Source organism: Indicator indicator, chromosome 16 (genome assembly GCF_027791375.1).
Source record: "Indicator indicator isolate 239-I01 chromosome 16, UM_Iind_1.1, whole genome shotgun sequence".
Classification (NCBI taxonomy): domain Eukaryota; kingdom Metazoa; phylum Chordata; class Aves; order Piciformes; family Indicatoridae; genus Indicator; species Indicator indicator.
The window spans coordinates 19,159,024-19,184,750 of record NC_072025.1 but is presented as its reverse complement, the minus strand read 5'-3'; the positions used below and the strand labels follow the sequence as shown (position 1 = coordinate 19,184,750).

The 25,727-nt window shown below is 47.7% G+C and overlaps 1 protein-coding gene across 4 annotated transcripts in view; it reads right to left on the bottom strand.

Moving 5' to 3' along the window:
* Nucleotides 1-11,511: 11,511 nt before the first annotated feature.
* NTRK3 (neurotrophic receptor tyrosine kinase 3) overlaps nt 11,512-25,727 on the bottom strand; it is a 250,744-nt gene continuing 236,528 nt past the window's right edge. For all 4 annotated transcript variants that reach the window (XM_054388351.1, XM_054388348.1, XM_054388349.1 and 1 more), the window contains 2 exons: nt 14,537-14,695; nt 11,512-11,697 (listed from right to left, as the gene is read on the bottom strand). In XM_054388351.1, coding sequence (XP_054244326.1) covers nt 11,512-11,697; nt 14,537-14,695 — 345 coding nt within the window. The remainder of the gene's footprint in view (nt 11,698-14,536; nt 14,696-25,727) is intronic.

Sequence of the window (25,727 nt, the reverse complement as noted above, 5' to 3'; positions counted from 1 at the left end):
ACAAGGCCAGTGCTAAAACAGGTTGCCCTAGATCAGGTTGCACAGGAACATGTTCAAGCAGGTTTTAAAAGTCCCCAGAGAATGAGAGTCTACAACCTCTCTGGGCATCCTGTTCCAGTGCTTCTGCACCCTCACAGGAAGGAAGTTTTTCCTTATGTTTAGGTGGGACTTCTTGTGTTCCAGTTTATGCCCATATTGGCCCTTGTCCTATCACTGGGAACCACCAAAAAGAGGCTGGCCTCATTTTCTTGATACTCATCTTTTAGATACTGATAAGCAATGATAAAATCCCCTTTCAGTCTTCTCCATGCAGAACACCCTCAGGTATCTCTTTTTGTAAGACAAATGCTCCAGTTTCTTCTTCGTAGCCTTCCATTGGACTTTCTCTGTAGTTCCCTGTATCTCTTGAACTGGGGATCCCAGAACTGGACACAGTATTCCAAATGAGCTCTCACTAGGGTAGAGCAGAGAGGGAGCAGAATCTCCCTCAACCTGCTGGTCACACTCTTCCTTAATGCATCCAAAGACAGGAACATTTCACAGTCCATATGAGAGAAGAAGCCTTCACATGTGAAACACCAGTGCAGGAAGAAGTGGGGTAGAGAATTTAGAATTTAATTCTGAAGGAAAAAATAGTTCTCCCACGTGTGATTGATTGGTTTGCATTTTAATCCATCCCATCTCCATCACATGAAAACAAGATACTGGCTAACCCTTTCACACTAGAAAAAAGCACGGGAGGAAAGAATGAAGGGTGAGAGGGCTGTGCCCGCAGTGGTGAGGGCATGAGGAGCCCTGTCCCTGCCGCTGGTGCTCCGCGGGCGATGGCGGAGCAGGGCAGAAGCCAGGCCCCGGGCGGGTGCCGCTGTCCGTGGTGCTGACCCGGCGGCCGCACTCCCCTGAACCTCCAGTTTACAGCCAGCCCTTCTCCTGGTGCTGCTGGGGACTGAACTGGTTTATCCTCCGTGTGAGCACCACTGGCATCAAAGCGGCGTACCATTAGCAAATAAATTAATAACTCAGGTCCACACCAGGCACTTGCTGCTGAAGAGGTGCTGGGCTGCAAGGCTGTCATATCATCCACCAGGGTCTGGTCTCTCTCTCCCAGTTCTGCCTCTTACCTTAATTTCAGCTTGCAAGAGAGCCATATGCCAGGATTTGTTGTGTCTTAGCAGAAGGAGGAAGAAAAGGAAATTAAAATTGAGAGGAGGTCTGTAGGATGTGTCCTGATGGCAAATGTTCTTGGCTGCTGGGATGGATATTCTGAGTCTTTTCTCATGTACAGTAGTGGATTTTCTTGTATTATAAATCAACTGATATGTTTTATGATACAGTGTTTGTTGTGTTCTGTTTGTTTCCTGTACCATTTCTCTTCCTCTTTCCCTCTCTTCTATCCCTAACATCATAGTGATCTCTAGTGCCTCTCAGTATCCACAGCCTTTACTGACAAAATCGTGGGTGTTCAGCTCCTTCAGTTTTGAGGTGTTGCACAAGATGGTTTAGTTACACACAAACAACAATTCAGTCCCTTGCTGATTATTTCTGTTGTTTCAATCTAGTTACATAAGAATGAGGCTGGACTCAAACAGATCACAGCTAGAATCAATCCCAACCATCTCTCCAGCAATCAGAACAATCTGCTGGGAGCTGAGTAACAGCTGAATTCTTGGTGAGAGAAATTACAGGCATAAACCCAAACCCAAACAGACTCCTTGTGTTCATTCAACATTTCAAGGCATATTTTATAGGTACTGCTCACAACATGTTAAATATCAGGATTTCAAAAGAAACTGGATCACTTCTGTTGGGGAAAATAGTTTGGTCACTTTCACCATCTTTGCCCCTGGTGAAAAAGGGGGCAGAAAGAACTGAACTACACACTCCTTTAGCTCTATCATCTCTTCTTTGGATTCTTTGGTTTGCTTGGATACCCTTGAGATGTTTCTGTGAAGATAAGGAGATCTGAAAGTTATCTGAAGGTCAGTCTTCAGAACTGCAGTAGGAACAAGAGAGCTGGGCAGAAAGCTGTTTATGAAAATCTAGGGGGAGTTCTTTCTTGTGTAAGGCTGGCATGGGCCTAGCAGGTGAACAGATGCCCTTGCAGTCTAGATCCTAGCTGAGTCCCTTAGACTGCCCCACTCTATCCCTCTCCTCCTGCTCCCAGGTCTTGCTCTCAGTGGAAGGAAAAGCTGAAAAGAAATCTTATAGCCGATGAAATTCCTTACATAAGAAAGAGAACTCCGACTGTGTTTTCTTGGTTTTTTTTAACTCTCAAGAAGACAGAAGTATTGGGAAGAGGGTTTTGTAGATTTTTAAGAGGAAGAATATTCTTCAAAAAGCTTTATAGGAAAATTGAACAATGGATTAGCATTTGTTATAGAGAGGTGAGGCAGAAAACATATGCCAAGACCAGTGCTCTTTAATAGTCTAGAAGAAAACACACTGAGCAGCTAATGGTATTTGCTTTGGGAACAGTAGTCAGGGAGCCTTCAGTGGGGAGCAGTGTAGGAACCATGATAAATCAGTGAGCTTGTCACTGGTTCAGGACTAGGATGAGCTAAAACTCATCTGTCTCGTGCCTGAGATTCAAGCACTGTGTAGTCTCTGTGGCATACACATCTAGGAACCATTGTGGATAGCAAATGGCTGCTGAATGCTGAAAGCAGATGACAGATTCTGGGCAGTGCAAAACCAGAAGACCTTCAGTCCTGATCACAGGACTTACAGTTCTTGAGAGTAAATCAAATTGGCCACCTGAGCAGAAGGCTGTCACCCAGCATTGCACAAAGCCAACATACCACCAGATATGGGGAGGGCTCTCTCCTCACCACTCCCCACCCCCAACACATGTACTCACGCTGCCACATACTGTAAAAATATCAAGGTTATGTGTTTCCTGAAATATGGTTGGCTGAATAAATACACTTAGAGATAACTCTTTGTGAAGCAATAGCAGAATGAGCAGCAGTGCATCGCTGCCATGGGAAATAAAAAGCAACCCAACTGCAATTCAGCCAGAATCATTCCAAACCCCAAAGGTTGGCCTGGATTTTTTTTTCCTTTTTTCTTTCTTTTTTTTTTTTTTTTTTTTTCTTTAATGTGTCTGACATTTTATGGCATCAATAATGCAAACAAAGAGGAAATCATATTTGCAGAACACTAATGCACGGATGTCTAAAGCGAAATACAATACTGATTACTTTTTAAATGAAGCCACCGGGTTTTGATGTGCTGCGGTGGTTAAATTGGTCCATCAAATTCCTTCCAAAGCAAATACCAGTCCAAAGCAACAGCTTGACCTTCTTCATAACCTTGGGCAGCCTTTTCATCTGTATTCTGATTGAGGGTAGTAAATCTTCTTGATGGGCCTGATTACAGAAATGCCAGGGGCACACCACACTGTCTGAAGATGAGGGGAAACTACAGGCATGTCCTCTCTTCATAGGCTATCCAACACCTTTGGCAAATATCATGGTAAGCCTGCTGTGAAGAGCTGTGGGTGACAGGATGGGAGGCCTCTGAAAGAGATGTCTAGAAGTACTACTGAGATTTAATTTAGGGTTAGTGGCTAACCTGTTCCACACCTGATCGCTCGTCTCTTGCCTAGAACCTCCTGCAGATGACTGCAGAGCAATATTTGAGTATGACAATAAGTGCATAAATAGAAAGGGGTGGCAAAACCACATTGAAAAGCCCCTCTTTTCCGCTTCATATTTTTTTTAGCTGCTAGTGGTTGGTTTGGTGGTTGTTTTTTTTTTTTCTTCACAAAGAAATGCGTCTCAGAGAAGCATCTTGAGAACCACAGACAGGGTTGTCTCTATCCACACAAGAGGGAAGAAGCTGTTGTGGTCCTGCCTGGGAATTCTTGCTGTTCAACCTGCTCTTACAGCAAAAGACATAAGGGCTTGGGGTCTGGCCTATGTTTTCAACTCAACACCAGGAACACTCAGCTCAGGAGTCAAGGGACTTCTCTTCAATGTCTTCTGACTTGACAGGATGAACTGTGTGAGCTTCTTGAATCCATGCAGTTTTGGTTTGGTAGGCAGAGTTAACGGCGTGCCTGTGTGCTGGTGGGTAGGATCAGGTGCCGTCACCTCGCCTCAGCTGGGAGTTTGTCTGCCATTTAATCCTGAATCATGTTTGATCAGAGCGTGTGGGGATTGTATGTGTTGGAGTTAATCAGTGGAAGCAGCTAATTGCCACTGGTTAACTAGTGCCTTTTAATTAGGACTGCGTTGCTCGGTGGATGTGTGAAGGGAGCTGTTGGTCGCTGGCAAAAAAAAAAATGTCAGCCTTGTGATGTAAGCCTCTTTGGGGAATTAAAATAAAAGCCAAGCCACTGGCTGGAGCTACTGTCACTTTAGCCCAGCAGAAAATAGGTTTCAGCAGAACTGGCCTGGATGAGGTTAGAGTCATGCTCCATTGGGGTAAAAAATGATAGCAGCTGCTCCCCAAGCCTTTCTCCTGTGCCAGAAGGGTGGGACACTGTGGGCTTCGGCTGGGATTTACAGGAGATACCCCACATGCATTACAATGAGCCTTGCTGTAAAATTCACTGCACAGAGGTTAATCTAGATGTCAACACTGCCTGACAGCAGTGAAATTACTCCGGGGCAGTGCTCCTTCTGAAGTCTTAATATAACAGTCAATTCCATCCTGCCTGCAGGAAATGAAAGTTTTCTGCTTTGTGTGCGGAATCATTCGGCGCCAATTTTCTCACTGTTTGAAGTCCAAACTGTTTGTGGTCTTGGGATTCACCTCACATTAAGATTTTCACTTCATTTAAAAGCTCTGCTAGTCCAGTCCTGAGAACCGCAAGGACAGGAGCCGCGCGGGGAGAAGAAGAAGAGGGCAGAGGGGAAAAAAAAATTTCTCTCACCTACCACATTGAAATCAAACAGCTTCACTGGCTCTCTGTGCTCTGAAAAGAGAGTGACTGCAGAAACTCAGCAGCAAAGACTGGGGAGGCTGGAAGGCAGCAGAGGGAAAGAGAAAGTATGTAAGAAGAGATTCAGACCTCCCAGAGCTATGATTTTCTTTAGAGGTCTTTCAGTCCTTCCCTGCTGGGATCCTGTCCTAGCAGCCAGTAGTTCAGTAGTTGTGCAACCCCTCAAGTTTTCATCTGTAGGATCAGTCACTTGTGCTGGGTGGGAGATCAGTTCCTACAGAGGACTCCTGATGGTGGGAGGAAGCAGTGCTTAGATTTGTTGTATCTCCTTTCCCTTTGGAGAGATGCTGAAACTGTGGGCTAGAAGGCAGCAGGAGGAACTAGTGGTCATTCCTTTAGTTTGAAAAGATCTGTAGGATGGGGTCTGTGAGAAACTTAAGCCATGGAGGTGAAACCAACCTCTCAACTCATTTAACTCAGCTGTAAGATTGTGTCCTTCTTTGGTCTCTTCTCTATCTTCAATTTAGTTTTCAAGGTTTGCAAGCAACAGGACTCTTCTTGCTCCTCTCAGGGAGCCATTTATGGCTCAGTAGTGTATTGGAGAGGAATAAGAGGCCCAGGAGAGATGGAATGCTCCTACATTCCTCTTGGAGCAGCCACTGATGTCTCTGCTTGTGTCATTTATGGTAGTGCCAGCCAGAACAGATGTTTTGAAAACACCTACTTTCTCCGTGCCTGAAACTCAATATCCTTTCTTGCAAGGATAGCAGTGAAGGGGAAAAGAAAAGTTTAAGGACTTAGCAGCTACTTAAAGAAACATAAAATTCGTACTGATGTAAAACACACTGTGGAGCAAGGGGGGAGAAGGCACCTTAGAGTTGAGCAAGTTTGTCCACTCCTGGAAGGCAGTGCTGAGCAGGAAAATGTCTCTTTTTAGTGTTTTTGGTATTCATCTGGAGACAGCATTGTTAGGCCAAGGCCCCATGTCCCTACCACCCATCAGAAAAGCCACCACATCTGAAAGGAAAATGAGCCTTTTGGGGTTGTGGCAAAGCATGCCTGTGCCTACTGAGTGTCATAGTGAAGGAACCCTCTGGATGCCCCACAGCATTCCAGCTCTTAGAGGAACTACTACAGGAGGGTATCACAGCCCAGCTCCCACTTATTCAGCTTGCTTATCCTCACTGGTGCCTCACCATCAAAGAACACCTACAGCTGTTAGGAAAACATTGGGTAGGAGCCATGGCTGTGGTGGTTTAGCTGATTCCTGGCCAGTTATAGGATGCACCAAAAGACACAACTACTTGCATTGCTTTTTCATTAAACTTTGTGAGTCACAGCTGGGCAAAGGATGTAGCTACTCCCTGGGGGCAGGGAAATGAGAGAGATCAAAACCTCCCACCTCTTAAGGTGACATGCTGCCCAAAGCTCTGTCTCCACACAGACTGGTACATGAATGCCTGCTGTTCAGAATTACTTCTAGCTCTAGTGACCCAGGTCTGCATTCTTCCACCCATATTCTGAACTCAAGGGACCCCATGCATTTAAGTTCTGGGAAATAAGAGCCTTTCCCATCTGCCATCATACTTCTGTCTGTGGGCCCCCCCAAAACATCACTTTTTCTGGCCTTAATTCAGTTGCATTTTCTTCTAGAAAATAAAAACCACCATCAAAACCATCATAAATCACAACAAAGCACAAACCCGAGCCATTTTGGCTTCTGCCTGCATAAATGGTCCCTTGCTTTTATTGGTTTCTGTCTCCATTTTAACCCCAGAGTTATAGCTGGAACTTTTTCCTGGAACTCCAGCATGTTGCTATTTTCTGCTGATTTTGCTTGTATCTACTGGGCTACTTAAAATTCTGTGCCACACTCCCCAAACCAGTCTCCATTTCCCAATCCAAGAGACTTACTTGCCTTCTAAGCCCAGCCTCTCCTTTTCCTTGGCTTTTTTATTTCTCCACATATTTTCTCACCTTGTTCCACCCACTCCTGGGGCCAAGCAGACAGCTCAAAGCTAATGATGTCTCTCAAGCAAGCAGCCTCTCTAAAGTCACTCCAGACTTTCCACATTTGTCTGTGCAGCACTCATTCCCAGGGTCTGCAATTCAGCACTCCGTAGACCCAATGAGGGTGTCTCAGGCTCCTTTTTCACCCCAAAAATATATGCATCAAGGGATATCTGAAAGGACCAGATGGGCAAGCTCTGGGGGGGACTCACTGCTGTAACTGCTGTCAGGAAAGTTACACCAGTAACTAGTGACAGGAAAGGGCTGACTTTCAGTCTGGCAGATCATTGTGTGTCTTCCCTTTGCTGCATTTCAGCTCTCATCTTGCAACCTGACAGACTGGGGTGGAAGGAAAAGCAATGGCTGGAGGAGTGAAGACAGGTCACTGGTGAGCCCCTAAGGCTGGAGACACGTTTGCTGCACACAGTGTATGCCCTGCCACCAAAACAGTGCCTTAACCTCCAAGAAAGCAGCCTTTTGGTGACACCCAAGTGGGTGTCTGTGTGACTGAGTTGATGTTAACTATTTTATTTTAGGGAGCAGGAAGACCCCACGGCCCCTTCTCAGCAGCGCTCAGACTGACGTTTCCCCCAGCTTCCTTTCACAAGACCCTTGAGAAAGAGGTGGAGAGAACACCTGCCTGGATGTGCAGGGAATTGGGCCTGGCCTGCCCCAGAGCTGGGTGAGACCTGTTGGTGTCCCCAGGAAGCAGGGATAGCTCTCTGTTCTTAATAGAGGCAGGATAAGGGGAATTATCTCGCTGGGAAACGAAGAAGGAGCATCAACTCAATTCTCTTTGCCTCTCAGCAGTCCCCACACTCAGATCTATGGCACTTTGTGAGAGCTGCCCCCCAAAATCTGCTCTTCTTCCTCCCCTCATATGCAGCAGGGCCACCCCAGAGCCCATCTTCCTGCAGGGAAAAGCAGCATCACCCGTGTTGGTGGGCGGCTCCACTTCTGGTCCATGGATGATCCTCTTGAAAATAAGGTCTTAGGTGTTCACCAAGAATTCAGCACAGCTGCTTCCCCTCCAAAACTGTCATGCCAAAAAAGTGATGCAGCAGTTTCCATCATGTCTTCAACCACAACTTCCTCCTCCCCACCAGCAAATCTCCATCCAGCACCAACAGGCCAAGGGACATAAAGCAGAAGGAGCAGATGAGATGTGATGACCACAGAACTGTAGCTCATCCTCTTCTAAGCAACTGTTCACAATTCACTTTGATAAAAGGATCTTTTTTTTTTTTCTTTTGCTGAGGCAGTTGCTGCACTTGGTGGAACTAACAGTAAAGCAGTCAGGCAGCCTGAACCTAGGTCTCAGCCTCTTCACATCTTCTGGGGACCCATTTCCATGCCTTTCACAGACTACTCAGTCCTAACCATACAGCACCAAGGCTTGGTGTCATGAGCTCCTGAGCTCACCTGGCTGTTGTGACCATACAAAGAGGTGGCAAAAGGGACAGGGTGGTGGTGCTGGGGAGGAGGGGAAGCAGGGAAGAAGGAAGGAAAGGAGGATGTGGCTGTTGTGTAGAACAGTGACAGGGGAATCTCACTGACTATGGGGAGCCAGTGTGTGTAGATAGTGTAAAGGCCTGTGACATTAGCAGAAAAAGAAATGAGAGCAAGAGAGAGGAGTCACCAAAATGGTGGCCTTGCACAGTCTGGTCCAGTGCCTGGCAAGAAGCCATTTAGCCTAAGAGACAGACAGCCTGAGGGAAGGGTTTTCTTTTGGGCAACTAACTGCCATTGCTTGTTCCCTCCTGGTGCAGACTCACAGAATGGGCAGTGTTGGAAGGGACCTCTGGAGAGCATCTAGTCCAGCTCTCTTGCTGAAGCAGCAGCTTCACCTAGAGCAGGTTGCACAGGATTGCACCCAGAGAAGGAGACTCCACAGCCTCTCTGAGCAGCCTATTCCAGTGCTCTAGCACCCTCAAAGTAGTTTCCCTCTCTAATCCTTTTGGCCAAAGCAGGCTGCATACAATGGCAGCCAGGCCAGGACTAGCAACCCTTTAACTGATCTAGTTCCTTTCAAGGGGACACCTAAGTTGGCAGATGAGGAAAACTGGATGTCCTCTCCCAAAGGAGCAGGATCTAGCTATTGAGGGGTGGCATAATACATGGCTTGAGGTGTGTGGTATCCTGGACATGGTCCACACCCTTGTGCCTGACCATGCCACCTCTGGTGTCCATGCTGTGAGTTGCTTGTGCCTGTTCAGGGGTAGTCTGTCCAGCTTTCATTGGCAAGAGTCTGTCCTGGATCTCTCTATCACAGAGGAAGGTTACACCCTTTCTCCCAAACGGATACTGCCAGCCATCATCTCCCACCCAAGGCTTGCCCTGCTCTTTACACAAGCACATGATAAACCCACAGCCACTGCTGCTACCACAAACCTCATTGTGGCAATGTCCCCTGCATCTGCCTGCAACCATAAGCCAGGACATGCCATAGCCAAGGATGGGAGGTAGAGACTGGCAAGAGGCAAGGAGGGTAAGGAGAGGATAGAAAATATTCCCTTTCAGTAGCCAGCCATAACCACAGTCTCTGATCTTCCCTTGCATCCTGGCCATGAACACTGCTCTGGCCATGGAGAAGGAGTCAGGATCCCTTCTCTGTCTCCTCTTCTCCCATCTGCATTCCCTTCTAGGCAAATGCCACATCTGAGCAGGCTATTTTTGTACCAGCATTTGCCTTCTCAAAATTGCCTTGATGATGCTCCTTGCCTCCTGAGAGCAGTTGCCAAGCTGAGGCTCCCCCTCATCCTCCATCACCAGCACCAAAATAAAAGACCCAGAAAAGTTTTGTGTTCTTAGCCCAGTCTGGATGAGCTTCAGTGTTTGACTCAGCCCTTCCTGAGGTCAGGATTATTTCCTGCTCGAGGGAGACGGGCTAGAGTGAGGATGAGTCTCTCCCTCCTGTCCCCAGCACCCTGTCGCTGCTTGCCAGGCCTTTATCCTCATTGAGATGCAAGGCTGGCTGCTGTGGCCATCCGCTGAGCCGTCTGCTCCTGAAGGCACCTTCTCCTGCTTCCCCTCCTCCCTCTCCTCCCCCTCCTCCCGGGGCTGCCTGTGGAGCTATTCTTCAGCCTCTGCATTTCACAACAGCTCAAAGGCAGATGCATCAATCCTTTCAGGTGATGGGGACGTGAGGAGAATGGCAAGGGGGCTGCAGGCAGGTGTTGGTAGGTTCCCAAGCCTTGTCCCTCTCCCTCTCTCCTGGCTGGCTTGTGCCTGAGGCTTGGACTGAGGCATGGGGCAGGGATGGGGGAAAGGAAGAGGATGAGGAGGAAGAGCGCTGGGATACGCTGACTCCGTAGGCACACCCAGCTGGGATGCAGGGATGCTCCCCAGCTGTCTGCGTGATGCAATGGAGGGAGCAGGGATCCAACCCTGCCTGCTGAAGTCTTACACCAGGAACTGCTTTGGCCCTGGTGCAGACAGCTGAAGGAGGGGGAACAACTCCATGTCTGCTAGACAACGTGAAAGGTGGGGAGAAAAAGGAGGGGTGGGGATGGGGAGGGGTTGTTCTCCCAAAGCCGCCTCCTGCGCTGGGCGTGCTGGGCGAACGGCACTCCTGTCTCCACACTGAAATGTGTTGGGGATGATTTGGGACCGGGTCTCCAGGACCTCCCCTTTGACTCCCTCGCACAGCCGCCGTGGTCCCACTGCTCTCCCGGCTTGGGCAGGAGGCAGGTCTGGGGCAGGCTGGCTCGCAGTCTGCGGGGGGACGGCTGGTTTCCCGGGGTGTGTTTTACCCGTAGGTGCCACAATCCTTTGACTGTGAGTTCGAAAGCCTTGAGTCTATACAGTTAAGAATCAGCAAATTAGAAAAATTGTCCTGAAATGTTGGAGGGAGGAAAAAAAGGCAGGAAGGCAGAGAAGGAATGGGGAAGGACCGAGGGGGAGGGAGGGAAGGGATTGGTAAAAGAGAGTTCATCCAGGGGCACTGCCCTGGCTTGGCGCCCATCACCTGTGGGCTGGGAAGGAGGGAGGGAGGAAGGGCTGAAAAGGGAGGTCTGATTTCACACATTCAGTGCATATCATACAACCAGGGCAAGGCCCTCCTCCCAGGGCTCCTACCCAGGATGGCATCAGTGCTGTAGCCAGTCTAGAGCCCTGCCCAGCAGCCTTAACCGTACTCACAGCAGGGTTACAATTCACTGCTTCATTGCTCAGGGCAAAGATACCTTCTCCTTTCTTTAGCTTTGTTTTGTTTTTCTTTTTTTTTTTTTTTTAATTATATATACCTTTCTAAGTACTTTTTTCTCCTTTTTTTTTTTAGTTTTCTTTTTTTGTTTTCTTTTTTTTTCTTTTCTTTTTTTCCCAGTCTTATAATTTTCTGTAACAGCAGCTTCTTTCTGTATTGGTGTGGAAGTTATATATAGAGAGATATCTATAAATATATATAAGCCAAACTGCCTTACAGGTTATTGGTTTGTGGAATTTGTTTGTTGGTTTTGCTTTTCTGTTTCGTTTCTTTCAGTGTTGTATGTGTAGCAGGCACTTGAGTTTATATGAAGATGTTTGCTTGGGAGCTGAGGGGCAAAGGAGTTGGGAGAGGGAGAGGGAAGGAAGGACGGAAAGAAGGAGCAGGGACTTTTGACAAGTGGCTGTGGCTAGCCAAGGATGTCCAGGTAGATTGGCGTGGCCTTGCCCAGAGCATGAAGGATCTTGTAGATCTCCTTGATGTTGAGCCGTTGCTGAGGTTCTCTCTGCCAGCAGCCCAACATGATGTCATAAACCTCCTTGGGACAGACTCGAGGCCTTTCTAAAACTCGGCCTTGGGTAATACACTCAATGACCTGAAAGAGAGAGAAAGAGAAGAGAGGCATTGAACACCCTTCTAGCAGTTCCTGGAGGATGTCTTGGCTGATGTGGTGGTATTTAGTGAGCACTGAGAAGCCAAGAGGTCTGAATCTCCTCAGCACTCACCTGTTTGTGTGCTGCTAGTGACAGTTTTCCAGTGAAAAGTTAATCTCTAGCTGCAGTCTTGCAGTTCCCAAAACCCATCCCCGTTTGACACAGACCTACCTCAATGCACTCTCTAAACAGGAGGTCACAAGAAAATGAAATGAAGCTTTAATCCATTATGTCATTTTTTTTTTCCTGGCTAATTGAAACAGGAAAGAGAAAAGCCCTAAAACCCCCAAAGTAAAGTAGTATTTTGCACAGCTGAAATTACATTTCTCTTCCCTGAAAATGAAGAATTCTTGCCTTTGCAAAACCCAGGAGAGTTCTACAAGTGAGAGTTCAGAATGTCTTCTCCTACCTCCATGTCCATGGGCAGGTTTGCCTCATTTTAACATAGAAAACAGCTGAAAAAAATTAAATTCCATCTTTAAGCATATCTAGGATGGTGAAAAGAATAATTGCAGTGCTGACACTTGGTTCTGAGTCAGGTTGGTGCTGCTGATGAGAGAAATGTGAGCTCTTGGATGGCATTAAAGTCTCTTCAGAGGGATGCTGTTGGAAAAGACTCACCTAAGGGTTTGTATTTTGCTCACCAGAGGAATGGATGCAAAAAGAAGGGAGGTTATGATTTGTCAGAGGGCTGCTATTACAGTCTAGTCTCCTTAGCTGGAGTTGATGAGTCTCAGCCTTGCAGCGTGCGAGTGACCTGCCACGCGCTGCAGATAAACCCAGATCCCAAGCAGTGTGTGTTGGGGGAAGCCACCCAGCAAGGGGTGTTTGGAATTTATCATTTATGAATAGTAATGGGGCAGCCACACAGCTCAACAGATCCTTATCGCTTTGCTGTTTGCATTTAAATACAGAAGGGAGAGATTAGGACCTGCTGAAAGCAGAGGAGAGAGGCGCAGCATGCAGAGAAGCCTGCGTGGCCAGAAAGCTGCTGGCAGTGGCCACTTGGAGGAGGAGGTGAGTTATGGTTTCTGACAGGGTGGCCTGGACGTGCACAGAAGTCCTGTGGTGGGGCCTTTCTCTCCAGGGCATAGGAAAGGTATGGACAGAAGTTAATGGATTTGGCTGAGGCTTTCACAAGAGGTGGTGCCTTGCCTCCTTCCTCTGCTTCAGGCAGGGTCTCTTCCAGCTGTGACAACACCTGCTAAACATGCTCTTGGGCTATGAAGCTATATGGATACTAAAGGAGAGAGGGAGAGAGCAGAGATCCCAGCCTTGTTAATGCCCACAGCCAGCAGTGGTGCTGCTCACAGACCAGCCTTAGCAGCCTGGGGCTTAGCACAGACCCTGTTAACCTGCCTCAGCTCTGCCCAGGCTGCTGCTAAGACTTGCTCTGAAACTTCACCATGAGGAGCTGCTGGAGGCACCAGTCCTCTGCAACCACCCAGGTTCTGCCCAGCTCTCCACAAGCTGTGAAAAGTGAGCTAGATGAGAGCTAACATAGGTCCCTCTCCCCAGGACAGTACGGCCTGCAGTGGGAACTCACAGAACTCAGAAAGAAGTGGATATAGCAACAGGAAAGGGAAGGCCAAGACTTTTCCCAGAGATGGTTGCAAAGCCAATACAGCTGCAGAATTTTAACCAGCCCTTTTCCTTCAAGGCTAAGGGTGACTATTTTCAGTCCTACTGTAAAGGAAACAGAGGCAGAAAGCATGGGGTAGCTGAGCTGTCATATCCCAATCTGCCAATCACCCATGTCCAAGTCACACATGCTCATTCCTGTGTGTTTGTATGTACCCTCCCAGGGAAATGCAAGAGCAGCTCATTAACTGGCATGACAAATAACTTCTGTCCTCACTGATTCCTTTGTTTGTGCCTCCAAAATGTTTGCCTGTGCTACTTTGGGATATACAGTCAGGCCCCATTGAGCACACGAATGGGCAAGTATTAGAGTTTGTACAGCAACACCTTGGATTTGCCATCTCTGCAACTCACTTAATTAAGGGATCTGTATCCACAAAGCAGAAAATGCACATTTTTCATTACAAAAGGGGGGAAATTTCTGAAATCCATTAGATACACAGTGGGATAAAAACGTGCAAGGCTCCCACACACTGCTATGTCAATGCATCTTGTCCCTCTCTTCTAATACCCCCTGCTATTCTGAGCAAAAAATCTTTCAGTGTATTTCTGCTGATGTGCCTCAAACCTCAGCTCTGACACCCTGCTAATCCCAGCCAGCCTTCCCTCAACATTTTTACAGTGAAGCCTGATGCTGATGGGCTGCAAGTTTTGCTGTTCAAAGAAACAAGGACAAGCCAGCTCCTATGGTTCTGCCCTCAGTGAACTGGGGCAAAACATCTAATAGATACCCCTGTAGGAAAAAGTGCCACATGACAGGCTTCAAAGGCTTTCTGGAGACTGCAGTGAGAGGCTCAGCTATAAAGGAGCCTAGGAAATTCAGGGCATAGCAGTAACTCAGATCCCAGCAGTAATTTGGATATCCCCAGCTCTGGAAGCACCCCAAGAGTTTGTCAGATGTGGCTGTTATGGGGGTATGTCAGAACTTGGAGACTGAGAATGAGTCAGCACGTGGCGTTGGCAGAGCCCTTTGATTCCTGCATGTCTCAGTTTCCCCAGCTCTTAAACAGGGACAGTGACACTTCTGCCATGGGAGCCATGGGACCGCAGAGAAGGGGACTGCCTATGTACAAACTGCTTTGCAAGCAGCCTGGAGAGAAGCTAAAAAGCACCAGCTGAGGTATCTCAGCACTGTTGTACCTCTGTGTTTGAGAGCTGAAACCAGGGCTGCTTCCCATAGGTGAAGATCTCCCAGAGGATCACCCCGAAGCTCCAGACGTCGCTCTCTGTTGTGAACTTCCTGTACATGATGCTTTCTGGAGGCATCCAGCGGATAGGCAGCATGGTGTGTCCTCCAACCTGGGTGAGGGCAAAGGCAGGAGGGAAACGTGAGTGATGAGAGCCCTGAGGAAGGAGGTGAGCCCTGACAGGATGTGGACAAACTCAGGGCTTCCCTGGGAGCTACATCAAAGCTGCTAAAAAACTAAAAACCCCAAACAAACCTGAGCTGGCTACTGCCTTCCTGACCGCCCAGGGGCTTACCCACCAATCCCACCTGGTTAGCATGATGGATAGGGAGTGATATCCATCAAGATAAACGATGTCCTCTCCTCCCAAAATGGGCTTGTAATGATAAAATGCCAAGAGCAGACTCCAGCCCTACAGTCTGATGAACCAGAAGGCAACAAACAATATTCACCAGAGTGTTGCTGTGAGTTTTGCAGATCCTCAGTGCTCTCAAGCACCCACCAGAAGCACAGCATGAGCTTTGTCTGCCTTCCATGAGGTTTTCTACCATGCACACACACAGGCATCTGCACATCACCTAACTGCAGGAGAGATTTTGTGCTACAGACCTTGTCAAAGAGGGCTTTGAGTGTGTAAATGAGCGCGGGACCACGCAGCAAAGATTGTTTGTAAAGAGCAGGCTCCCAGAGTCAGGAATATGCCAAACATTGCATGGAGATCAGAAAGGCAGCCCCTCTGTAGAGTTTGGAAGTGGATGGGCTCATGGGTGAAGTCCCACTGGGATCTGCCCAGCCAGGGTAAAGTACTTTCTCAGTCAGGGTTTGCCCTTCTCCAGAGCTAGGAACCCAACAGGTATGCAGTGGGTTTGCAGGGTACATGCAAACAGCTGGACAGCAGATAGAATCATGGAATAGTTTGGGATTGGAAGGGATTTTTAAAGGTCATCTAGTTCAATCCCCAGTGATCAGGGACATCTTCAACTAGATAAAGTTACTGAGAGCCCTGACCAGCCTGACCTTGAGTGTTTCCAAGGATGGGATATCCACCACCTCTTTGGGCAACCTGTGCCAGTGTCTAACCACTCTCATTGTAAAAAAAAAAAAAATTCTTCCTTAGCTATAGTCAAAATCTCCCCTCTTTTAGTTTAAAGCCATCCCCCCCTTGTCCTGTCACAAGTCCTACTAGAAAGACCATTCCTATCTTTCTTGTAGGCCCCTTTTAAATATTTGAAGGCCATAATAAGGTCTTCTGGAGCCTTCTCTTCTCCAGGTTGAACAACCCCAACTCTCTCAGCCTGTCCTCATAGCAGAGGTGTTCCAGTCCTCTGATCATTTTTGTGGCCACCTCTGGATGCACTCCAACAGGTCCATGTCTTTCTTGAGCTGAGGACTCCAGAGCTGGACACAATACTCCAGGTGGGGGTCTCACCAGAGCAGAGCAGGGGGGAAGAATCCCTCTCCATCAGCCTGCTGGCCACACTTCTGCTGCAGCCCTGATGGATTTACCTTCAGATTTACTAAACAATTGTTTCTGAGGAGGAGAAGACTTTCTCTTTTCTGTCCTACATAAAAAGCACCATCTGTGGGACAACACTAATTGCTAGGACCAGTCAGTGCTGAGAGCTGTATGGCTGCAAGTCTCCAGGACCCATTTCTGTCTGAGGTTTTGGTGGTGCTGAGCAAGAGCTCTTTTGTGTGGTGCTGCGTGGAAGACGGTCTCATTAGGGACACCAAAAACTAACTTTGGAGCACTGCAGCTGAATCACACAGGCTGAAATCTCTCTGGTCCTGTGAAGGATCAGGGCAGGAGGTAGCTGGTATCTAAGTTTCCAGCCTGTGTGTGGCTATTCAAAATAATGAGATTGTTGCGCTGGCTTGGATGAAAAAGGTTCTTGTACAGCAGAAGCTCTCCTCCCAGCTGCCAGTTTTCCCTGAGCTGCCACAGATTTCTTAGCCTGCTTAAAGCAGAGAAGTAGTGTGGGGAAGGGTCAGCACACAGACACTGCAGTGCTTGGAAGCCAGAGGGGCAGTGCTGGAGCAGGGGTGAAAGGGATGTGCTGCTGGCAGCCTTTCCGCACAGAGGCTGCCAGTCAGGCTTCTCCAGAGCTGACAGAATTTGGACTCAGGCTTGCAGTGCTGTACTCAGAGGCCTGCAGACCAGCCCTTGCTCTAACTCTGAAACAGACCCTGCCTCAAAAAAGAGAAGGAGTTTTACTAGTTGTAGGAGCATCTTTCTTTCCTAAGTGCAGAGGTGCTCAGAACTGTGATGCATGAAGATAAAAAGCTCATTGCAGCTCTGCACCTCCTGTTTAGAGCAGGCTTGGCTGGGCTGTTCTCAGCTTGCTGCTCTGAGCTCCCAGGAATGTTCTCCTGTAATGGAAATGTGCTTTTCTTTGTTCCTCTGAAAACCTGGCCACATTTTTTTTTTTGCTTTTCCCTGCATTCCCAGCTTTTGCAAGTTGCTTTCCCTTCTTGTGAAGCACTCTGAGGAAACATTATCAACAGAAGAGGACATACATCAAATTTGATTGTTGCAAAAAACTGGTTTGTGTCAATGCTTATTTTATTCTCCTTTAAGCAGCACTAACGCTTCAATTTTCCAGCAATCTCAGAATGATTACTTATTGCAAAGCTCTCTACATTTGTAATATCCTGAATCTTGCAGAACCATTTGAGGTTACAAGTAGTACAACGTCCTGAGCACAGTTAACTCCCTTCTGGAACAGGTCTTGGAGCAGTTCAGGATCCATGATGCAGGTCCTCAGCTTACACAAACATTATTACAGCAGTGTTGCTTAAATGGGACCTTTACACCTCTTGAGGATCTGGCTCTGAAAGCAGATGAGAGAAGCCAGTAGTCCCATCTCAGCTTTAATAACCTAAAATAAAGGTCTTTGGTCTCCTCTAGACACATCCTGGTGAAGCACTGCCAGTAAAGTGACATCTACAGTCAACAGCAGTCCCAAGGCTGTGACACACAGTCTTGGCTTAGCTGATGTGTTGGAGCCCAGGGACTGCCAAAGCCTTCCTCTCAGCCCTGTATGTCACATGACATATATCTTTTATGAAAAATTAATCCAATAATGATTAATAATCAAATTAATTTGGGGGGGGGGGGGAAGCCCCAAGCAACGTTCAGAAATGCCTGGGTCCCAAAATATGGCTCAGCCATGCTCCTGGGTAGTCTTTGCAGAGGTGGTGTTTGCATCCCTCAAAAGGAGTGCCACATTTTTAAGAGCAAACATTTTCTTGCACTTAGCTGGTGACTAAAAGCAGAGCAATTGAACAGCACCATGAAACCACTCCAATGCCTGGCCTGCCACATCAGGCTGACTACTACCTTGTAATGCATTGCCTTTGACTGTCCCTTCCTGCTTCCCTCACAAACTGATTAGGATTAAAATTCCCATTTCACAGATGAGGTAACAGATGCAGGAAGGCAGGGAAAGGCCCTGCTCTGAAGCTGTACAGCAAGAGAACACAAAGTTGAGTCTTCCTGGTCTGCAGTCAGCCATACCCTGTTATTTGCTGATGTAGCAAAATGGCTTAGAGCTGAGCACAGAGGGATTGTGCTGCTGATGCCATAGGAAGCAGAGTGTGTCCAGGGTGACAGAAGTGCTTTGCATAACATGTAGTGGCTCTGAGCTGTGTCATGCCACTGTGCACTTGCACATGATTCTCACAGCTTCTCACCTCTTCTACAGGACCAGCCATTGCCAGAAGCATAAAAAGCAAAATGATGCTATTAAATCAGGATTAAAGAGAAATAAAAATGGTGGGTTTATCCTTCTGCAAAACCAGTCTACATGACATGTCCTTGGCTTTGAGAAGTGGCTTTATTCTGTCTTTAGAGAGAAGCTGAAAGTTTGTTCCAGTCAAACCTCTGCTCAGAGCTGAGCCTGGCAGGTTTCTGAGCTAAGTGACCATGCAGGACTGGTGCTTGTCAGGAGCATGCTACTGCTGAGTCTTTTCTAAACCAGTCATGTCATCCTTCCACTCCATCTTGCTCCATTTCCTTTGGGAGTCAAGCATGGGAGGAGCCCAGCTATCATGCAGGTTCATCTTCTAAAGGCCCTTAAGGATGAAATGTCCTCAAATAGTGGCATTGCACCATCTATCCTGGAGACAGTCCACCACCTGGAATGAGGACTTGCTTTCAAGCAAGTGAAGCCTCCTCTGTTCCCCTCTTTAAATCCTATGATACTGTAAGCTTGGTTTTTTTCTCCTTGTTATTGTAATGCTTCGTAGACCTGCAGACTGGCCTCCTTATCCCATTGCCATGGCTGTCTAGATTTCCTTGACATTTTTAGCACTCTGACTTTCTCTCCCTAGACCAACTCCCCATGCCCACACTGACATCTACTCCCACTGCTTTGCTCTTTCACCTTGCAGTATTATACTACTAATAAAGAGAGCAATCAGTGCATATCCTCTGAGCAGCCAAAGTTTCCTTCTCCTGTCTCCATTTCAAGATTGCAGTATCACCTGCTCATTTCCATCCTTTTCTAATGGATACTCCCCAGTGCTTGACTTAGGCCACAGCCACATGTTTCTGACACTCCAGGGCACCTGGCTTTTGCTCTGAAGACTCATTACACATCCATGCCCCTAGACTTGCAAGATAACCAGCCACTCCCTTTGAGCAGCTTATTGCTGTGTTAGATATGAGCCTCAGGGAGCTGGGGGAGGTTCACAAGAGGCCAGCATTAACAGCCATTAGGGAGAGAGATAATTACTTAATGCTGGTGCAGCACTCTGATGATGTAAAGCTCTATAAGTGCTGTGTACAAGTAGTTGTATAAGGCTCGAGGTTTGTTCTCCTACCAAGGCAAGCTGGTGTCTGGGGAAAAAGTTCCCCTTGTCCCAGCTTCCTGAATGACATCCAGCTGATTAGGAAGGGAAAAAAGATGACTTGCTGTCCCCAGTGAGTTTGACAGTACAGCAGCAGGTAGTGGAGCAGCAGTGTGCAATGTGTCTGCAGTTTAGGCCACAAACAGAGATACACCAGGGCTGAAAAACCCTCCTGAGATCTTTGTATTGGTGGGAACCCAGCTGCTAACATGCCAAAGGCAGCTCTTGCTGGGCAGCCCTGGTTTTGGTTGTATCTCAAAGCAGCATTTGGAGGGGAGCTACTGATTCATCCCTTCCACTCTCACAGCTGAAGGTTGCTTCATGGACCTCAGCTAAGAACAGAGTTTGGTCTCTGGCATACTCTAAGACTGTGTTTTATTTTCCTTTTTGTTTTGTTTCCTTCACAACTTTCAAATTGAATAATGCTTTTGTTTCCCTTGGTCATTTGATAGCTTTCTTCCTGTCCCTGGCATGCTTCAGGGAGGCTTTGCTGCTGCTCCTGCCTTGGGAAAGTCAGAAGAGCCACTGTAGGTGTCTTCACATGGGGCAGCATTATTTGAAGTTCCCTTTTATGTGCAGGAAGCTGAGGCATTAGAGTTTGTGCAGAATCACACAGCAGTAAAGAAGACCTTGGCACCTTTTTTCTCCAGGAAAAAAATCCACTCAATCCATTGCCCTAGTGGATATTGCCTGACTGCTGTCTCTGTTGCTGCTGCTATAGGTAAGAGGTGACCTGGGATCTTCTTTAATTGCAGCCCTGGCTGTCATCCCAGGCTGGGATACACCAGAACATCTGTACTTGACACCTCAGCACTAGGAGCTGGGTGATCTCTGGAAGATCCTTAGCTCTGAACCTTCCCCCAGCAGCCAGATGTATGTCCCCACCAGGACACACTGATCCCTGCTGCAGGCAGGCTGTGTTATTCAGCAGTTCTGGACAGCCTTGTATGAATAAGGGCCACAGGTGGCTGGGTCACTGGAGAGAACAGAAGGGCAAAAGGAAAAAAAAAAAAGCAATGCAAGCAAGAAGCAGGAAAAACTTCTCTGTTTGGCTAAGCTGAGCTCTTGGAGAAAAACAAACAGCAAACAGAACTCTTGGAGGTCACACCTCTGTGAGGCTGTGTTTGTCAGATCAGGTTGAGGCATGGGAAGGTGGTTTCTCAGCTGCAAGGCAAGGGCAGTGCCTGCTCATGGCTGGGGATCCAGGAGGAGACACTCCTTCCTTGCCTTCGGTTCTGGATCCAGCAGCACTGAGACCTTTCCCTATCAGATGTGTTCATATTTTTTGCCTGTGTGAGTCCTGAGAGTTTCCTGGGCAAAGCAGTGGTATTAACTCTGATACGGCAGAGGGAGCTGAGCTTTGCTGAATGTTAGCTGTCCTGCACCTCATAGTTTCAACTGCTACCTTACTAAGGCTCTGAAGTACCCAAGTAGTTTACAATCAGCTGCCTGTGGTAGCTCAGTTTAGCTGCAGGTTGTGTCTGGCTGCAATTCGTAAGTATTTTATCTGCCATTTCTGTTCAGCTTACCCAGGAAGAAGGGTTCTAGCTATAGCTGAGACTGCACCATTGCCACAATTACTCTAGCCTCAAAAAAATCCCCAAGGTGCTCTCCTGACTGAAAGGCATCATGCACTATGGCTGTCCCAGCCCCCAGGCTGAGCATCCTCTAAGTGATCCAAGAGCCATCACTGCAAAGTCTCTGTGCAGCCCTCCCCTTGCTGGCAGGCCTTGTGCCTTTGCTGTCACTGCTGTCTGAACTTGAGCTTAAAACTCAGCAAACAACACAAAGCTTCCCCCAAACATTTCAATTTACTTGACTTTTATGTCCTCACCATGCAGTGTTCTGGATGTGTATGCTTCACTTTCTGGAGAATAGCAGATCTGATCCTCTCCTAATCCTCATGTTCCACACCAAACAACTCTACCTTTGCAGGCTCTGGCAGTGCCACAGCATGGGGCTTGCTGCCTGCTCCCCTGCATGCCAGTGACTGAAGGCATAGCACAGCAATTTTGCAAGGCATCACAAAGGGTGTTTGGAGTTTCAGAGGACACACAAAGCAACCTGGAGCTGGTGCTCCTACTTGCATGCACCTGCCCTGAGTGTCCCAGCCTTGCCCAGAGCAGGGGAGATGCAGATGTCACCTGCTGCCAGAGGGGAGAGAAATGGCCTTACCCAGTGAGAACAGGGGGAAAGGAAACAAATGTCCCTGGTGTGAGGTGATGTAAAGAGCCAGATGGACTTGCTCAGGAGCAGAAAAGACTGACCAGGCAGGGTTAATGAGAAACTGAGAAGGGGGGGGATGAGACCTTCCTGCTGTCAGTAGGACTGTTGGCAAGGGACTGTTTGTTCCCCCCAGATGCACATACTGTGTTTAAACATGAGTCTAAAAATAAAGCCTGCCAGTGACATTGTTTTTCCTTACTTCATTTAACAATCTAGTTACTTTATGACCTGTAATTCTGAATCACACTGAATCAAGTGGTGTCATTTGCAAGCAGGGACAGTGGCCTTTCTCCCCCTTCCCCTCATCTCTGCTCCACTGACTGTGTTTTAATCCCACGGTTTTCAGCATTCCTAATGAGCCATTAACAAGCTGCCAATTACTTATGCAAATGGAGTAGGGGGGTGGGGGTTGGGCAGACATGGAGGGGTGACTGTAGCTAGAGTTAAATTCTGCTACCTCAAAAGGGCCTGAGATAAATCACTGCTGCTCTGAGATCTGCCTGTACCCAAGAGTCCTCTCAGTTATATTATCTGCCATCTAAAAATGCCAGAGGTAATGCAGAGGATGCTTGAGAAAAGGGAAACAGAGGAGTAATCTCACATATATTTTTAATTATGTTTGCCAATAATCTATGTGCTGTGCTCCTTACCACAGCTCTCCCCTCCCCTTTTCTTCCCAGAACTCAAAGCAGCAGCACCCACTGCTAGGAAAGGGCTGCACAACCAGCCTGCAGAGGAATGAAGGCCAGCTTCTCAGTTTTGGACCAGTAAATGCTCCAAAAGCCAGGACCCAACTTCTCATTTTTGGACCAGTAAATGCTCCAAAAGCCAGGACCTCCAACCCCGGGACATAACCTGTGAGGAATTCCAGCCTTGCTTCATTCAGCTGGGAAGATGTGGGTGCAGAGCAGCTGCAGTTTGCAAAGCACCTAGTAAAGAGTTCAGCAAGGCCATCAACAGGTCCTAAAGCTCTGTCCTACCAGTTGCCACTAAAGCCTTCTCAGGTGAAGGAGAACTGGCCAGCCTCCTGATCCCCTAGGTCACCTGCTGAAAGCTTCTTGTGGCCCAGAGTGACAAGAGCCCAAACTGGTAGCACTGAAGAAGGACTCAAGCGATGGCTTCCCAGGAACCACACTGCTTGGCTGTGGCTTAGCACTGGGTGGTTCTGCAGAGAGATGCATCCAGCTAGTGGCTTCTGTGCTGCAGCCACGACAGGGGCACCACACCTGTTCAACACCTACCAATTAAAGCCACCTTTCTGCTGGTCACTGCCCAGGTAAACAGCAGGTGGTAGGAAAGCCACTTAAACATATTCAAACTGCAGCCATCAGATAGTTTGTCAGGCACCATATGATATGGATTTACCAATTCACCTCCACCAGCCTGGAGACCCTTGCACCACCACACTAGAGTCTAGTTTAGGACAGGCCTGCTCAGAGCTGTGCAATACCCATGAAAACAGCACAGCTGCCAGCTAGTTCCAGATTCAAAGGGAATCTATAGCCTGCAAAGGCTGCAAGTACCAACAGAAATTGCCCATGACTGATCTGCATTATCATTTTGCAGTGAGCTGGTAATGCTACAAGAAGTGTTTAATAGCTCAAAAGCTAATCAGATAGAGGCTAAGTTAAACCATCATGATGGAAGAATGACATCCATCAGCATTCTGCTCTTCTGGCAAGGCAGGGAATGAAAATCAGCTCAGTTTCTGGCTTTGGGAAGTAGGAATAAGATTTGCCCAGAAACTCTTAACCTGGTGATATAAAAGCAAAGACTCCAAATGGCTTGAGACATGCAGCTTAGGATACAGGACCAATAAAGCACTTGCATGTGTGAGCTCTCTGTGCTAAAATGCTTTCAGATTGGTATCTCATAATCTTCCCCTTCCATCGTCCTTCTCTGCCTGTCCTGACAGTGCCTCCCCTCTGGGTAACCAATAATGCTCTCTCTCTCTGTCTGCAGTCAGAGCCATTCCTGACTGAGGACTACACATGATTTAGATAAGGCTCCATTACTTAACTTCTGGTTGCTGGATAATCAGTTCAAATGCCTTGGCATTAATCATAATAATATTCAAAATTCATTAGGCTAGATTGTTTGGAAATCTATTTCTTGTTAATGTCAGATTCAATGAGCAGAGGCCTGGCAGCATACAGACAGAAATTTAATCCAGCACAGGGTGTGGGAACTCCCTACAGAGGCAGTCCCTTTCCCTACATGCAGCTGGACCACGATCTGGCAGCTCCTGCCTGCTTTGTCATTTGTGAGTCTTGTCAAGCAGCAGTGAAACACTGTGGGCATGCTGCCCGTGGCTGAAAAAAGGCTACCTATAAGATTGTACAGCTGAGGATGGAGTTTTTAAGGGGGAAGATTAGATGCTGAGATCTGCACCCACAAATCTCAGTAACACCTTTTGTATCTGAAAGATGGGCAGGCTTCTATGGGCAGTCATGGTAAGGAGGCACAAAAAATCAAAAGCCTGAAAGCTTAAGAGTACTTCAGATTGAAGGATGGGGGGGAGGGGGGGGGGGTGTCTTAGTGTTTTACCAAGATGAAAAACTTACAGCAATGAAATAGTTGGATTATTCCAGCTGTAAAACAGTTGGATTATTCCTTCCAGTCAGTTCCCTGCAGGCCAGTTGAGGATGGTTCCCAGTGGTGTGCTTCCTAATGGTTTCTTTGGCCTGTTTAAGTTGGGTGATGGTGCTTTCCTTCAGGTGCAAGTTCCCATCACCTCAGCTGAACAGTGCTCTCTCAGCAGGGAAGCATCACAGAAATAGAGACCAACTTCAGAGGATGCACAGGCTTTCTCTCCTAATGAAGGCAGTGCAGGCACAGATGGCATCTCAGACAAACACGCTGCAAGTTGTGTTAAAATAAAGAGCTCATCATGGGAGGCTGCAGTGTCACACCTACTAATGATGTGATTAAACTCATCAGTGCCAGTGGGAAAGCTGTGCCAGCTCTGGCACTGCTGAATGGAGAGCTGCATTTCACAGCAGAGGCAAACTTCCTCCCTCCACAACCACCTACCACAAGTTAGGCCAATGTAGAGGCACAATGAATCTGTGATGCCAAAGGCTGAACTTCCTGAGACCTAAAATAAGGCAGGCTGCCCTTGACATACCCTTCACAAGCCTAGCTGAAGCATCCCTGTCAAAAAGTGGTGTGGCACATAAAAGAGAGGCTGTAGATGCTGACACAGCCAAAGAGGGACAGGCAGAGAAGAGACTGCACCCATCTGAGCCCAGCTGTGCTGAAGAAGCAGCAGCAGCACTGGGAAGTGGCAGAACCAAAACTAGTGATAGCCAAAAGAGTGCCATGTGCAGAAGGGGAGGCTGGGGTTTGACTTCAGGATTCAGCTGGAAGACAAGCTGAGTTTGAAAATGTGAAGGAATGAAGCATTGGATCCTCTTCCACACTATTTTTCCACCCCAGACTTTCTGTGCATTGAAGTTTGCTCCTTTATTTTACTTCTGTTTTCTAGATGCCCTTGAGTAGGACTGAGCTGTTGAAGTTTAACAGCCTTGTGTCGAAATGCTCCCTCCCCACTTGATGCAGCCAGCAGTGCAAGTAAATAAGGAAACCCACAAACACAGGACCCTGGTACCCAGCTGCCATTAGAGCCCTCAAGCACTAAGTGGCCATGCAGATATCACTGGTTGCCTTCTGCTCCCCTTCCTGTAGCCAGCCAGCTGCTCCCTCCTAGCGAGCCCCACTGGGACCATTTCACAAACCTAGCACCCGGTAGGAGACATCTGACTGGTTTTGCCATAATATAGAGCTGCTCCTTGATGGTCAGCTTTCTGAACCAGGCAAGCTTTCCTAGAGGAGTCTCTAGCCACCAGTTCTCCATTAGGGTTAGCCACAAGAGGAAGGATGGAAGGAGAAAGCGAGCCTGAAGAAACCGCTAATGCTCTGCAGTGTCTGGTAGGATGTATGACCCCTGCAGACATGTGCTGAGCAGACAGGACAGTCCTCAATTATGTCATTGCTGGAGCATTTACTTCAAGGAGAAACGTGACTACAGAGGATGGGCTTGGAGCCTTGGCTGGTTTTGCTGCCTC